A 15,342-nucleotide genomic window follows, 5' to 3' on the forward strand; every position below is an offset into this window, starting at 1 on the left:
GGGGGAGAAGCATGGTAGGCTCCAGTGAGGTGGCTGGGGAATTAGAATGGCAGGCTCTAGTGAGGTGGTTGGGGGAGAAGCATAGCACGCTCCAGTGAGGTGACTAGGGGGAGAAGTATGGCAGGCTCCAGTGTGGTGACTTGGTGGAGAAGCATGGCAGGCTCCAGTGTGGTGACCGGGGGGAGAAGTATGGCATGATCCAGTGTGGTGACTGGGGGGAGAAGCATGGCAGGTTCCAGTGACGTCGTTAGGGTGTAGGGTGGAGTGGTAAGGGTGGTGCAAAACCCATTTGAAGGTCTTGGGAGCCAAAATAGGAAACAGCTTGGTTGTAAAGTTACCAACTAAACACAGCTGTGGGATTATGTGTGAACAGTTGATTTGCCTGTGAAGACATCAGTTTTCTTTCCTGCAAAGTGAATGATAACAGGTTCTGATCACAGGCTGGGTTCAAGCCTGGACAGCCTGGAAAGCACTTTGGGAGGATGCATAACCAAGCATTCAGTAGATACTTACTCACTGGTCACTGTTGCTGCCATGACAGCTGTCGGGTTTTGTGCAAGGAGTGAGCAGCTACTATATCGCTGAGTGCAGGAAGCTGCTTGTGGCGCTGTGAGGGGCTGTGGAGGCGGCCAGCAGTGAGGGTGGCAGAGTGGACCTGGAGACGTGGGCATCTATGCTGAAGAGGCGCCTGCCAATGGGTGCCACTCTGGGAGTGCACAGAAGTGCTCAGAATGGTCAGCAGTGTGCAGGCCCCCATGGACAGCCCGCTGTTGTCCATCCAGATGGCAAGGGAATAATGTGTCAGGCCAAGCCCTGTAGTGGTTTGGCCTCAGCCGGGGGGGTGGGGTGGCGTGTAAGAGCAGGGGAGCAAAATGCACTGACACCAAGGAAGAAGAGGGTTTCAAGAAGGACAGAAGGTCCACGGGTGCAAGGATGGCATTGGGTTTGGTGGTGTGGTGCTCAGAGGTGACCCTGGCAAGAGCTGTGGGCTTGGCAGTTCCCCTTGAGTCCTTGCAAAGCTTGGCACCAAGCCAAGAAATCAACCCCACAAGGTCAGTTTGTCCCTCCTCTGCTAGGAACAGTTTCCCGCTTCAAACTCAATACCTCCTGACCATCCCTTTCTCCTCCCTGTGTCACAGGGCTGACTGGCTGTCACCGGAAGTCAGTGTACTGGTATGTGATTGGAATGGGTACTAGCCCGGAAGTGCACTCCATCGTCCTGGAGGGCCACACATTTCTAGTGAGGAACCATCGCCTGGCATCTTTAGAGATTTCGCCGATAACTTTCCTCACTGCTCAGACAGTCCTTATGGATCTTGGCCAGTTCCTACTGTTTTGTCATATCTCTTCCCACCAACACGGTAAGACCTGTGAAGCTGGTCAATACCCAGTCAGCTGTGGAATCTGCTGTCCTAGAGGGTGAACTGGGGTTCTCGGCTGCCAGTTTCCACAGTAACAGTGTTGCCCAGAGCCTAAGAGTGCTGTGGTATTAGCACCAGTGGCACTGACGCGCCTGCATGGCACTTTCCAACTGACGCCTGGCTATATGTAAGGCCACCAGCCCCTGCACGTGTGCATGTGTGTGCATGCGCACGTGCACGTGTGTACACACACACACACACAGGATTCAGCTCAGGGAGTCCTTGGGCATCTGTATTTTATGAAATCTCCCTCCAGGCCAGCAAGGGCATGGGGGTCACCCACCTGCACCATGCCCCACTGTGGATGGCAGAGTGACTTTCTTTCCTTTGACACACATCTTCACAATGACAAGTTCTTACTACTTGGAGGCTGTGTGCATTTGACGCTGACAACCACTGTAAAGACATGTGGAATTCACTGAGTGCATGAATAGAGAGCTGTGACGGAAGGAAGGGTTAGCTGATGGGCACTAGGAGGAGTTCCAAGTGTCTCATGAGAAATTTAGAGAACTGGTGAGCAGCAGGGCCTGTGGTTGGTTTGAGCAGAAGGTCCCAGGCTGTCATAAATAGCCAGCACAGGAGCACATTGGCAGTGCTGGACTCAAGACGCCAGACAACTGCAGACTTGGAGGCACCTGCACACAGTGGGCCTGGGAGTGCAGGGCAGACCTAGGGCGAGTGTGGTGAGCCTCTGTGAGCGGCAGCTTGAACTCTTCTGACACTCTCCTGTGGGTGGGTAGCACAGGACAAGAGTGGCAGAAACAACCAGCTGGCCTGGGTAGGGGTGTGTGTGCTGGCAAGCCCAGCCAGCGCAGAGTCAGACAGAGGGGAGGTGGTGACTGCAGAGGCCAGGGGGAGAAAGTGTCCTTAGGGGAGAAGGACAAGGAAGGGAAGTCAGCCGGTGGTCTCTCTGTCTGTCGGCTGCAGATGGTATGGAAGCTTATGTCAAAGTGGAGAGCTGCCCAGACAAACCCCAAGTGAGGAGGAAAACTACTGAGGAGGAGGATTATGATGACAGTTACGATTCGGACATGGATGTGGTCAGATTTGACGACGACCCCTTGTCTCCATCTCTCCAAATGCGCTCTGTTGCCAAGAAGCGTCCTAAGACGTGGGTGCACTTCATTGCTGCTGAAGAGGAGGACTGGGACTACGCCCCCACGCTGCTCTCCACCAAGGACAGTGGGTAAGCATCTGTGCGTGCTCAGTGCCATCTCCTCACACATACAAAACTCTCCCGAGGGGCGGAGGAGATAGCAGAATGGTTCTGCAAAGAGACTCTCTACAGTCCCAGGTTCAGTCCCCCACACTACCATAAGGCAGAGCTGAGCAGTGCTCTGGTGTTTCTCTCCCTCTCTCTCTCTCTCTCTCTCTCTCTCTCTCCAAAATAAAATATAAAGAAGAAAGCTCTCCCCAATTGCCCAGAGCCACCCCCAAGCCCATGCAGGGTCAGACGCAGATGCAACGGCAGGGGCAGACGGACATATGGCATGCTCGGTTTCAGGGAGGCGTTACCAGACTGCATCATGCCCGCACATCAGAGGATGTGCCACCCGGCCTCGAGCCCGGAGTCTCCACTCCAGTGTCTTGCCTCTTTGTGTCTCATACAGAAGTTACAAAAGTCTTTATTTGAACAACGGTCCTCAGAGGATTGGCAAGAAGTACAAAAAAGCTCGCTTTGTGGCATACACAGATGGGACGTTCGCAGCCCGCAAAGCCGTGCAGTCGGGATCGGGAATCCTGGGGCCCTTGCTATATGGAGAAGTGGGCGACACACTGCTGGTGAGAGCTGCTGGCGGGAAGGAGAGGCCTGGGAGGCTTGGGGGTGTCTGGAAACTTCAGACACATGTTTCCAGGGGCCATGATCTTACCCCTTGGAAATGACACGCAGAGAAATACAGACAGACTTTTACAAGGTTCGACGATTCGGAATAAAAATGCAGTGCCACCCAAGAACCTGCCACTGTTCTTCACGGCTGCCTGTGCCTTTGCCAAACAGCCATTGACTCGACTGGTGTGGGTCTTTCTCTGGACTCTCCTCCGTTCTCAGTGGAAGATGCTACCACTGTCTCTGTTTTACTGTGAAAGCTGTTACCATTCAGTCGGAACTTATTTCACAGCAGAGAACGTGACGGTGTGGGGCAGATAGTGGTGGGGAATGAGGTCATTCTTTTCTGAAATTTCCCTTTGCCCACGGAAAAGAGAGGCCCCCACGAGTCCGAAAGGTGAGCAAACAGTGTACAGCCGAGGGCTTGGGCAGGCAGCCTTCTCCAAGAGCATAAGCAGGGGGCCCGAGAGTCTGAGCCTGCTTGAGCTGTGTGGCCAGTAAGGCAGAGGCCGGTCGCAGGCTTGTGTGTGTTCTGCCACTTCCATTCGGTCACGGAGAGGCAGCGAGGGGCCTTGAGGTCAGAAAGCTCGTGGCAGCTGCCTATCTCCCAAGCACCGACCTAGAGGTGGGGCCAGTGTCTTGCCTGCTACTTCTCACACAGCTCATGGAGACACATGAGGCCCTCTGTTTCATGCCACGACCAGCAACCTCCTTTGCATTCACTGAAGCTGCTGTGACTCGACAAGATTCTCTTTACTCAGAGAACTCCCGTGATGTGAGAAGGTGCAGGGACTGCTTCTTGAGACAAGTGAAATGATTTGTAAAGAACCATAAAGGAGTTTCTAGTGAGAAGCCTAAGTGGCGAGCTGAGGTATTTTATGAAAAGAACAGAGATGCTGAGCTTCACCGAGGCTCAGCCCCTGTGACGTGGAAAAAATCCGCTCTCTGGAGGTCAGCACTACTTGTCCCGATGAGCCTCTTGGCCACTGGACTTAATCCACTCTCTCGTCCATTCTTTTAGATTATATTTAAGAACAAAGCCAGCCGGCCATACAACATTTACCCACATGGAATCACCGCTGTCAGTCCTTTGCACTCAGGGAGATTGCCAAGAGGTAAGCGCCGCTTCTCTTTGCTAGGGCACACTCACCTGGAGATACCAGTGCGGTCACATCTGGACATGACCTTGGCCTGGCTGTGGCCAAAAGACCTCAAGTTACATGCTAAGTTCATGGCAAATGGCCTCTACAGTCCTTAGGCTGTGTCTACGTGCAGAGTTCCCTGACACGCTTCTGACATCACCTCTTGTAATCTTACAGTGGTGCATGGCACACGTTGACATCCCTCTACGGCCCTATCCCTGCAACGTGAAAGGAGAAGCTGGGTATTCCAGCAAAAAATGTGCTGCTGTTTCTCTTACACTGCCCTACCTGTGCCCCAAGAGAGTGGTGTTTAAGTGGCAAGTAGGCTTACTGTATTCTCAAGTGATAGGTAGGTGGGGGGGGGGGGACATAGAGGGTGAGGGCGGACAGGGAGAGAGCGAGTGAGCGAGCGAGCAAGCAGTACTCTAGCCCGTGTGGTACCAGAGACTGAACTCAGGGCCTCATGCTTGTGAGGCCGGTGTTTGCTCCTCCCGGGCTGTACACTTTGTTAGCAATGTCTATTGAAAAGCAAATGCCTTCTGTTTTCACCTATGTCATCTTTAAAAAGATTTTCTCTTGTTTTCTCCTAAAAGTTTCACAGTTTCAGCTTTATTGTTTGGTCTGTTGTTCATTTTGAGTACATTGAGGAAAAAGTGGCCAAGAGCTGGCGAGGCTGATAAACTATTAGACTCTTAAGCATGAGGTTCTGAGTTTGATGACTGGCGTTATGTGTGCAAGAGTGATGCTTTGCTTCTCCCTCCCCTCATAAATACACAAACATTTACATTTTGTGGTTGCTGCTCCAGAAAGAGATAGATAGAGAGGGGTCAGGCGGTGGCGCACCCAGTTAGGCACATAGTATCCTGTGCAAGGACCCATGCACAAGGAATTGGGTTTGAACCCCTGCTCCCCACCTGCAGCAGGGATGCTTCACAAGCAGTGAAGCAGGTCTACAGGTCTCTCTCTCTCTCTCTCTCTCCCTCTCTCTCTCTTTCCCCCTCCTCTCTCAATTTATCTCTGTCCTATCCAATAAAAAATAGGAAAAAAGGGAGTTGGGCAGTAGTGCAGCAGGTTAAGTGCACATGGCGCAAAGCACAAGGACCAGAAAAAAGATCTGGGTTCAAGCCTCCAGCTCCCACCTGCAGGGGGGTTGCTTCACAAGCGGTGAAGCAGGTCTGCAGGTGTCTATCTTTCCCTGGAGGCAAAAAAAATGAACAATAGGAAAAAATGGCTGCTGGGGCAGTGAATTTGTAGTCTCAGCACCAAGCCCCGGCGGAAATAGAAAGAGAGAGAGGGAGGGAGAGAGAGGGAGAAGGAGAGGGAGAGGGAGAGAGAGAGAGAGGGAGAGGGAGAGGGAGAGGGAGAGGGAGAGAGAGAGAGAGAGAGAGAGAGAGGGAGAGAAGTTAGCAAGGAACCTTTCCCCAGTGTAGTGGGAGCTGAGCTGGAACCCGTGTCCCATGTGTGACAGAGCAGGCACCCTTCAAGGTGAGCTATCTCACTGGTCCCATTTTGAGTTGATCTTTATCTATGGTGTGAGGTAGGGGTTGACTACTCTTTACTAGTTGTTCCAGTGCCGTTTATTGACTTCCTTTCCTCATTGACTCCTCTTTGTGTGTGTGTGTGCTTGTGTGTCTTCAGTTGGATAGATATAAAAACACTGGTATAGGGAGTCGGGCGGTAGCGCAACAGGATAGGCACACGTGGTGCAAAGCGCAAGGACCAACGTTAAGGATCCCGGTTCGAGCCCCCGGCTCCCCACCTGCAGGGGAGTCGCTTCACAAGCGATGAAGCAGGTCTACAGGTGTCTATCTTTCTCTCCCCCTCTCTGTCTTCCCCTCCTCTCTCCATTTTTCTCTCTCCTATCCAACAATGACGACATCAGTAACAACAGCAATAATTACTACAACAACAATAAAAAACAACAAGGGCAACCAAGGGAAAATAAATAAATAAATAAATAAATATTTAAAAGACACTGTTCTTTAAAAAAAATCTCAGTATATTTTAAATTGTTCCACTGATATACTTATCACATTGTTCTAATCATTGGAGCTGTATGATAAGTATTTAAGGTAGTGTAAGTCTCCAGACTTTGTTCTTACGTGAAATCGCATTGGCTGTGCTAGCTGCTATAGCCATACATCTTTGAGATGCATCTTCTTTCTTTTTTTTAAAATTTATTTTCTTATTTAAGAAAGGATTAATTAACAAAACCATAAGGTAGGAGGGGTACAACTCCACACAATTCCCCCCGCCCAATCTCCATATCCCCCCCCTCCCCAGTAGCTTTCCCATTCTCTATCCCTCTGGGAGCATGGACCCAGGGTCGTTGTGGGTTGCAGAAGGTGGAAGGTCTGGCTTCTGTAATTGCTTCCCAGCTGAACATGGGCGTTGACTGGTTGATCCATACTCCCAGTCTGCCTCTCTCTTTCCCTAGTAGGGTGGGTCTCTGGGGAAGCTGAGCTCCAGGACACATTGGTGGGGTCTTCAATCCAGGGAAGCCTGGCCGGCATCCTGATGACACCTGGAACCTGGTGACGGAAAAGAGAGTTAACATACAAAGCCAAACAAATTGTTGAGCAATCATGGACCCAAAGCTTGAAAAAGTGGAGAGGAAGTGTTAGGGAGGTACTCACTGCAAACTCTAGTATACTTCTGCTTTCTTACTTTGGTGCCATACTCCAAACTCAGTCAATTTCTGCTTTGCGTTTCTACTTCTTCTTCTTCTTTTTTTTTTTTTTTTACATGCATAACATTCCCCAGACTCCCATTTAACAATACAACCCCCACTATTTCATTCATCATTTTTCATGGACCTGTATTCTCCCCACCCACCCACCCCAGAGTCTTTTACTTTGGTGTAATACTCCAATTCCATTTCAGGTTCGACTTGTGTTTTCTTTTCTAATCTTGTTTTTCAACTTCGGCCTGAGAGTGAGATCATCCCGAATTCATCCTTCTGTTTGTGACTTATTTCACTCAACATGATTTTTTCAAGGTCCATCCAAGATCGGCTGAAAATGGTGAAGTCACCATTTTTTACAGCTGAGTAGTATTCCATTGTGTATATAGACCACAACTTGCTCAGCCACTCATCTGTTGTTGGACACCTGGGTTGCTTCCAGGTTTTGGCTATTACAAATTGTGCTGCCAAGAACATATGTGTACACAGATATTTTTGGATGGATATGTTGGGTTCCTTAGGATATATCCCCAGGAGGGGAATTGCAGGGTCATAGGGTAGGTCCATTTCTAGCCTTCTGAGAGTTCTCCAGACTGCTCTCCACAGAGGTTGGACCAATTGACATTCCCACCAGCAGTGCAGGAGGGTTCCTTTGACCCCACACCCTCTCCAGCATTTGCTGCTGTTACCTTTTCTGATGTGTGACATTCTCACAGGAGTGAAGTGATATCTCGTTGTTGTCTTGATTTGCATTTCTCTGACAATCAGAGACTTGGAGCATTTTTTCATGTGTTTCTCAGCCTTTTGGATCTCTTCTGTGGTGAAAATTCTGTCCAAGTCCTCCCCCCATTTTTGGATGAGGTTATTTGTTGTCTTGTTGTTGAGTCTGGCAAGCTCTTTATATATGTTGGTTATTAAACTCTTATCTGATGTATGGCATGTAAAGATCTTCTCCCATTCTGTGAGGGGTCTCTTGATTTGGGTAGTGGTTTCTTTTGCTGTGAAGAAGCTTTTTACTTTGATGTAGTCCCATAGGTTTATACTTGCCTTAGTCTTCCTTGTAATTGGATTCTTTTCATTGAAAATGTCTTTAAAATTTATGCGGTAAAGAGTTCTTCCAATATTTTCCTCTAAGTATCTGATAGTTTCTGGTCTAACATCCAAGTCCTTGATCCACTTGGAATTTACTTTTGTATTTGGTGAAATACAGTGATTCAGTTTCATTCTTCTGCATGTTTCCAACCCATTGTTTCCAACACCATTTGTTGAAGAGACTCTGCTTCCCCCATATAATAGTCTGGGCCCCTTTGTCAAAGATTAGATGTCCATACATGTGGGGCCTCATTTCTGGGCTCTCAATTCTATTCATACCCACTGGTCAGTGTGTCTGTTCATGTTCCAGTACCAAGCAGTTTTGATGACAATGGCCCTATAATACAGTTTGAGATCTGGCAGTGTGATGCCTCCGGTTCTGTTCTTTTTTCTCAAGATTGTTTTGGCAATTCTAGGTCTTTTCTGGTTCCAGATAAACATTTGTAGCATTTTTTCTATTCTCCTAAATAATGTGCTTGGGATCTTGATGGGGATAGCATTAAATTTGTAGATGGCTCTGGGTAATATATTCATTTTGATGATGTTAATTCTTCCAACCCATGAACATGGAATATCTTTCCACTTCTTTGTGTCTTTTTCAATTTCTTTGAGTAGTGACTCATAATTTTCAGTATACAAGTCTTTCACTTCTTTGGTTAGGTTTATTCCTAAATATTTTATTGTTTTTGTTGCTATAGAAAAAGGAACTGATTTCTGGATTTCAATTTCTTCTAACTTAGTGTTTGCATAGAGGAATGCCACTGACTTTTGAATGTTAATTTTATAGCCTGACACCTTACTGTATTGCCTGATGATTTCCAAAAGCTTCTTGCTGGATTCCTTAGGTTTTTCCATGTACACTATCATGTCATCTGCAAATAAGGAGAGTTTGACTTCTTCTCTTCCAATCTGTATCCCTTTAATTCCTTGCTCCTGCCTGATTGCTATGGCAAGAACTTCCAACACTATGTTGAATAGTAATGGTGATAGTGGGCAGCCCTGTCTAGTACCTGATCTGAGGGGAAATGCTTCCAGTTTTTCACCATTGAGTATGATGTTGGCTGTAGGTTTGCTATATATAGACTCCACTATCTTCAGGAATTTTCCTCCTATTCCTATTTTTTGTAGTGTTTTGATCATAAAGGGATGTTGTATTTTGTCAAAGGCTTTCTCTGCATCTATTGATATGATCATGTGGTTTTTGGTCTTGCTTTTGTTGATATGGTGGATCACATTGATTGATTTACGTATATTAAACCAACCTTGCATGCCTGGGATAAACCCCACTTGGTCATGATAAACAATCTTTTTGATATACTGCTGTATCCGGTTGGCTAGAATTTTGTTCAATATTTTCGCATCTATGTTCATCAGAGATATTGGTCTGTAGTTTTCTTTTTTGGTTGTGTCCCTGTCTGCTTTTGGTATCAGGGTGATGTTGGCTTCATAGAAGCTGGCAGGGAGTATTCCAGTGTCTTCAATCTTCTGGAAGACTTTTAAAAGTAGAGGTATTAGTTCTTCTTTGAAAGTTTTGTAGAATTCATTTGTAAAACCATCTGGTCCAGGACTTTTATTTTTGGGAAGATTTTTGATAACTGTTTCAATTTCATTAGCTGTGATGGGCCTGTTCATGTTATCCACTTCCTCTTTACTTAGTTTTGGAAGTTGGTAGGTATCTAGGAAATCATTCATTTCTTCCAGGTTCTCTAGCTTGGTGGCATATAGTTGTTCATAGAAGCCTCGCATGATATGTTGAATTTCTGCAGTGTCTGTTGTGATTTCTCCTCTTTCATTTACTATCCGATTTATTTGGGTCTTCTCCCTTTTTTGTTTTGTGAGTCTTGCTAAAGGTTTGTCGATTTTGTTTACTCTTTCGAAGAACCAACATTTACTTTCATTGATCTTTTGTATGGTTTTCCTATTCTCAATGTTATTTATTTCTGCCCTAACTTTAGTAATTTCTGTCCTTCTGGTTGCTTTAGGATTCCTTTGTTGTTCTTCTTCTAGGTGTTTGAGATGTGCAATCAGGCTGTTTATTTGTGCCTTTTCTTGTTTCCTAATGTGTGCTTGTATAGCTATGAACTTCCCTCTTAGGACTGCTTTAGCTGTGTCCCAAATATTTTGATAGCTTGTGTCTTCATTTTCATTGAACTCTCGAAACATTTTGATTTCTTCCTTGATTTCCTCTTTGACCCAGAAGTTGTTAAGAAGTGTACTGTTGAGCTTCCACATTTTGGGACTGTTACTAATCTTTTGTTGATTGTTAAGTGTTAGTTTAATTCCACTGTGGTCTGAGAAGATGCTTGGGATGATTTCAGTGCTCTTGAATTGGCTGATGCTGTCTTTGTGGCCTAACATATGGTTTGTCCTTGAGAATGATCCATGTGGATTTGAGTAAAATGTGTATTCCAGTTTCTTGGGATGAATGACTCTGAAAATGTCCAATAGTTCTAGTTTATCTATCTCTTCATTTAGCTCCCTTATGTCTTTACTGATTTTCTTCCTGGATGATCTGTCAAGTTGAGATAGTGGGGTGTTGAAGTCCCCTACTATGATTGTGTTACTGTTAATATATTGCTGTAGCTCTTTCAGTAGAAGTTTGATGTATTTAGATGGCTTCTCATTGGGTGCATAGATATTAATAATTGTTAAGTCCTCTTGATTGACTGATCCTCTGAGCATTAAGTAGTGTCCATTCCTATCTTTTTTAATCTTATCTATTTTTAAGTCTATCATGTCAGATATGAGAATAGCTGTTCCTGCCCTTTTTTGTGGGCCATTGGCTTGAATGATAGTTTTCCATCCTTTCACTTTAAGTCTGTGTTTGTCTTGTTGCGTTAGGTGAGTTTCCTGTAGACAACATATTGTTGGGTTGTGTTTTCTGATCCATCTTCCTACTCTGTGTCTTTTAATAGGTGAATTCAGGCCATTGACATTTATTGATATCAAAGATTGAAGATATTTTAACGCCATTCTTGTAGAGTTTTAGAGTGTTTTGATATATGTCCTATTTGTGGTGGTCTGGTTGTTTATAGGAGACCTTTCAGAACTTCTTTCAGGGCAGGCTTGGTGATGGTTGCTTCCTTCAACTGTTGCTCGTCTGAGAAGGTTTTGATGCCTCCATCTAGTCTGAATGACAGTCTAGCAGGATATAGTATTCTTGGTTGAAAGCCTTTCTCATTGAGCACTCGATAGATATCTTGCCATTCTCTTCTGGCCTGTAGTGTTTGTATGGAGAAGTCTGCTGCTAATCTTATGGGTTTTCCTTTGTAGGTGACTCTTTGTTTTTCTCTTGCAGCCTTGAGGATCCTTTCTTTATCCTTATTCCTTTCCAATCTAAGTATGACATGTCTTGGTGTCTTTAGGTCTGGGTTAATTCTGTTTGGGACCCTCTGGGCTTCTTGAATCTTTATGTCTTTGGTGTTGTCTAGACTAGAGAAATTTTCAGCTATTATGGCCTGGAGAATGCTTTCTTCCTCCCCTTCTCTTTCTTCCTCTGGTAAGCCAATAATGCGTATATTGTTTCTTTTGAAGTCATCCCATAGGACTCTGTTGTTGTTTTCAGCATCTCTTAATCTCTTTTTGAGATCTCTTACTTCTTTTTTTGTTGTCTCTAATTCATCCTCAATCTTGCTAATTCTGTCTTCAGCCTCATTGATTCTGTTCTCTCTGCCCTCCACTGTTTTCTGGAGTTCATCTATTTTGTTGCCCTGCTCTGATACTGTTTTAGCTTGTTCAGCTCGTTGCCTTCTTAGCTCAGCGATTTCAGCTTTCAGCTCTCTAATAACCATGAGATAATTAGAATTTTCTTCCATATTCTCATTTGTTGTTCCTGCATTTCTGATTACAATTTTTTCAAATTCTTTACTCACTCCTGTTATTATTTCCTTAGCTAATGTTTGGATGTTGAACTCGTTTTGTGCTTCACCCTCTGGAGGACTTTTAGCTGGACTCTTGTCCTGGTTCGAGTCTCCAATATTTTTTCTTGTTGTTTTAACCATTTTATATATATTAACAGTTTTTTCAATCCCTGAGTTGGAGCTCAGTGTTGTAAAAGCCTTTTTTTTTTTCCCTGTAGGCTATGGGAGCCTGAGGACTTTTAAACTATAAATAGGCTTCTTAGCTTAATCACTGACTCCTGACCAAGAGATAAAGCAGGGTGTGGCAGAGATAATCCAGTGGTTATGCAAAGAGACTTTCACAGCCCCTCAGCTATGCCACCGAGGTATAGGTCTTCTCCTGAGTTTCCCGGTTAGATCTCTGTCCCCTGGTTTCCCTCCCTGTTGCTGCTCCAGATTCTGAGGGTAGTAGCAATGGAGACTCAGAGTTGCACTTGGTGAGTCTCTGGGGAGTCCTTTCCTCCCTTCAGCTGTCCCCTTGTTGGTGGAGTAGACTGGAGGTGGTGTCTCCACTGATAAACTGCTGAATGTTAGCAGTCACTAATCTCTCCTTAGGCCCCTCTCTCCTCTCTGTCACCAGCCACGCGTGTTTGTACTCACGGGTGATTTACTGGGTTTCTGTGGTCATTTTAGTCCTGTCTTGTTTCGGTCCGGGTGGTCTCCTTTGGTATTCCTAGTTGATCCGGGAGAGGAGAGGAGAGGAGAGGAGAGGAGAGGAGAGGAGAGGAGAGAAAGCGATCTCGCATCTTCTTAATTTCTATAAAAAGCACCTTCTAGAACTTTGGGTTCCGTTGTCCCTACTGAGAACTCTAGGAACAATTGACCTTAACCACTACTAACAACAGCATGGGGACAATCCTTGCACTTGGGGGCCAGGTGGTAGTGCAGTGAGTTAAGTGCACATAGTACGAAGCACAAGAATCGGCAGAGGGACCCCAGTTTGAGCTCCCGGATTCCCACCTGTAGGAGGGTTGCTTCAGAGGTGGTGAAGCAGGTCTGCAGGTGTCTGTCTTTCTCTCCCCCTCTCTATATCCCTTTAATCTCTCAATTTCTCTCTGTCCCATCCAACAACAACAACCAAAATGGGGAAAAAATGACCACAGGAACAGTAGATTTGCAGTGCAGGCACCAAGTGCCAGTGGTAACCCTGGAGGCAATAAAATAATACAAAATAAAAAACTCTGGTGGTTTTTGTTGGGAGGGTGAGGGCACAGAACTTTGGCGGTGGGTGTGATGCGTACCCTGTAATCTTACCGTTTTAAAATGGCTGGATACATATGATCTCTTAAAAAAGATGTTCAAAAATCCGTATTGACAAGAAAGAGGGAGCTAGAGAACCAGTCATCTCCCTGGCACATGCAGTGCTGGGGACGGAACTCAGGACCTCGTGCCCATAGCTACCCCAGAAACACTCAGCAGTTCCAGGCCGCTTGGAAAAGCCTTTATTTCATCTTCACTTTGGATGTTTAGTTAACTAGACATAGAGTTGAAGGGAGAGGAGGGTTTTCTCCACTTTGGAGCCCTTCCAGATTACTGCTGTACTTTCTCTGGCCTATAGAGTAGCCAAGTCCCAATTCCAGCGAAACCTACTTCCCTAGTGGAGAGCTGTTCTCAGGTCATGCCGCCAGGGTGTCACTGGTCTTCCTAGATCTGTAGATGGATGCATTTGACCGATTTAAGTTAGTATGCTAGTGAAAGTCTTCTGGGCCCATATTTCCTATGTCGAACGGCGTGGCTCTTAACCTTGCAGTTGGCTTGTTCTGAACCTGGCACATGCACGAGCATCTCACCACCTTGGCCATATGCCTTGCTAGCCACTAATCGAGCTATCTGGGGCTTGGGTGTGGGTAGGTGCGAAGCATCTGAGAGATCTGGCGATTCTGCCAGGAGAGATGTTCAAGTACAAGTGGACTGTGATGGCAGAGGATGGGCCCACCAAGTCAGACCCCCGCTGCCTGACCCGTTACTACTCAAGCTCCATTGACCGGGATAGAGACCTAGCTTCGGGGCTCATTGGCCCTCTCCTCATCTGCTACAAGGAGTCTGTAGACCAAAGGGGAAACCAGGTGGGTTCTCTTTTCCCCAGCACTGGGCTCGCAGCTAAACAGGAAGTGACAAATCTCCAGTTCCTACACCCTGTGCCCTCTCAGCCTCCATCCCCCTGTAGTCTGCACGGTTGGCCGGCCGGCAGGACAGGAGAGTAGTACTAGGGGCCTTAGTCACCTGGTGGGTGCGCATTCCCGGTGGACAGTGCCACCCTCTGTGGTGTCTCTGGGCATTGACTACCATGTGCTCCCCCAAGGAGCCACAAACTCATAGCTACAGCCAGGACTTGCCTTTTCCCGGCTCACCCTGAGCGGCTCAGAGGCCCCTCAGAACCAGCACACTGGAGCAGCTGTGCAGCACATGGAATGTAGTCAGGGACTGCTAAATGCTGGAGGAGCAGAGCTTGAAGGAACGAGAATAGACTTCAGACTGCAGTGAGAGTCTGGCCCACCGCTGCTGCTTGAGCAGAAGGCCAGTTCTTTGCACCAACAGAGTGCAGAGATTTTCCAGGGAAAGACAGTGCTCGTCCCCAGAAGAACCCACTGGCACGTAGCTGAGGCTCGGGTCCAGTTCGCATGACTGGTCAGCACACACTCCTCGCCTGAAAGCACCTCACTGGGGTGCCCACGTGTGATGCACCTAGAGAGGCCTGCGCCCCACCAGCCTGTCCTTCTCTGTCAGTATTTGTGAGGCCTGCCACTCTGTCCTCCAGTCCTGCTCCTTAGCATCTCAGGTCCGATTGGTGGAGACTAATCAAGTGACGCCTCTCCTGTTGCTGAGCTGAATACATTGAGTCATCGCTGACTTGGCTAGCAGGTGACTAACACACTCTCATGCATATTCAAACTGCTCTTCTGAAAGAAGCCAGTCTTTAAGCTGAAATGTCCAGGCATTAATATTGCCTGGTCTGTGTCTTCCAGTTTTTCTTTGTTTGTTTTTGTTTTTCCCAGCCTGCGGGAGGGGGATTGCCAGGTGGGAGTTCAGGATCAGTCTCACTTGACTTGGATCAATCTCACTTGACATCAATCTCACTTGACTTGGCTACGATAGACACTGAATGATCACTTCAGTCTGTGAAGAGTGAAACTTATTTCCTTGGAACATGGAGAGAACAAAGCCACAGACTATGTCAGTTAACAGCCAGGCTGTGAGCTAAGCTAAGCTGAGTAGATTCAGCCTCCCTCTCATCCTGAGGACAGATTTTCTCTGCACACATGCTTCCTGCTTGGGA

At 46.7% G+C, this 15,342-nt stretch overlaps 1 protein-coding gene across 4 annotated transcripts in view; it reads left to right on the forward strand.

Annotated features, from left to right (window-relative positions):
* The window catches only part of F8 (coagulation factor VIII), a 132,048-nt gene that overhangs the window by 63,119 nt on the left and 53,587 nt on the right, over nucleotides 1-15,342 (forward strand). For all 4 annotated transcript variants that reach the window (XR_009547490.1, XM_007538215.3, XM_060182862.1 and 1 more), the window contains exons 7-11: nucleotides 1,140-1,361; nucleotides 2,349-2,607; nucleotides 3,032-3,203; nucleotides 4,271-4,364; nucleotides 13,917-14,131. Coding sequence is in view for 3 of the 4 variants with exons in the window: in XM_007538215.3 (XP_007538277.1) it covers nucleotides 1,140-1,361; nucleotides 2,349-2,607; nucleotides 3,032-3,203; nucleotides 4,271-4,364; nucleotides 13,917-14,131 (962 nt within the window). In the remaining variant the exon portion in view is untranslated. The remainder of the gene's footprint in view (nucleotides 1-1,139; nucleotides 1,362-2,348; nucleotides 2,608-3,031; nucleotides 3,204-4,270; nucleotides 4,365-13,916; nucleotides 14,132-15,342) is intronic.

Source organism: Erinaceus europaeus, chromosome X (assembly GCF_950295315.1).
Source record: "Erinaceus europaeus chromosome X, mEriEur2.1, whole genome shotgun sequence".
Lineage (NCBI taxonomy): Eukaryota > Metazoa > Chordata > Mammalia > Eulipotyphla > Erinaceidae > Erinaceus > Erinaceus europaeus.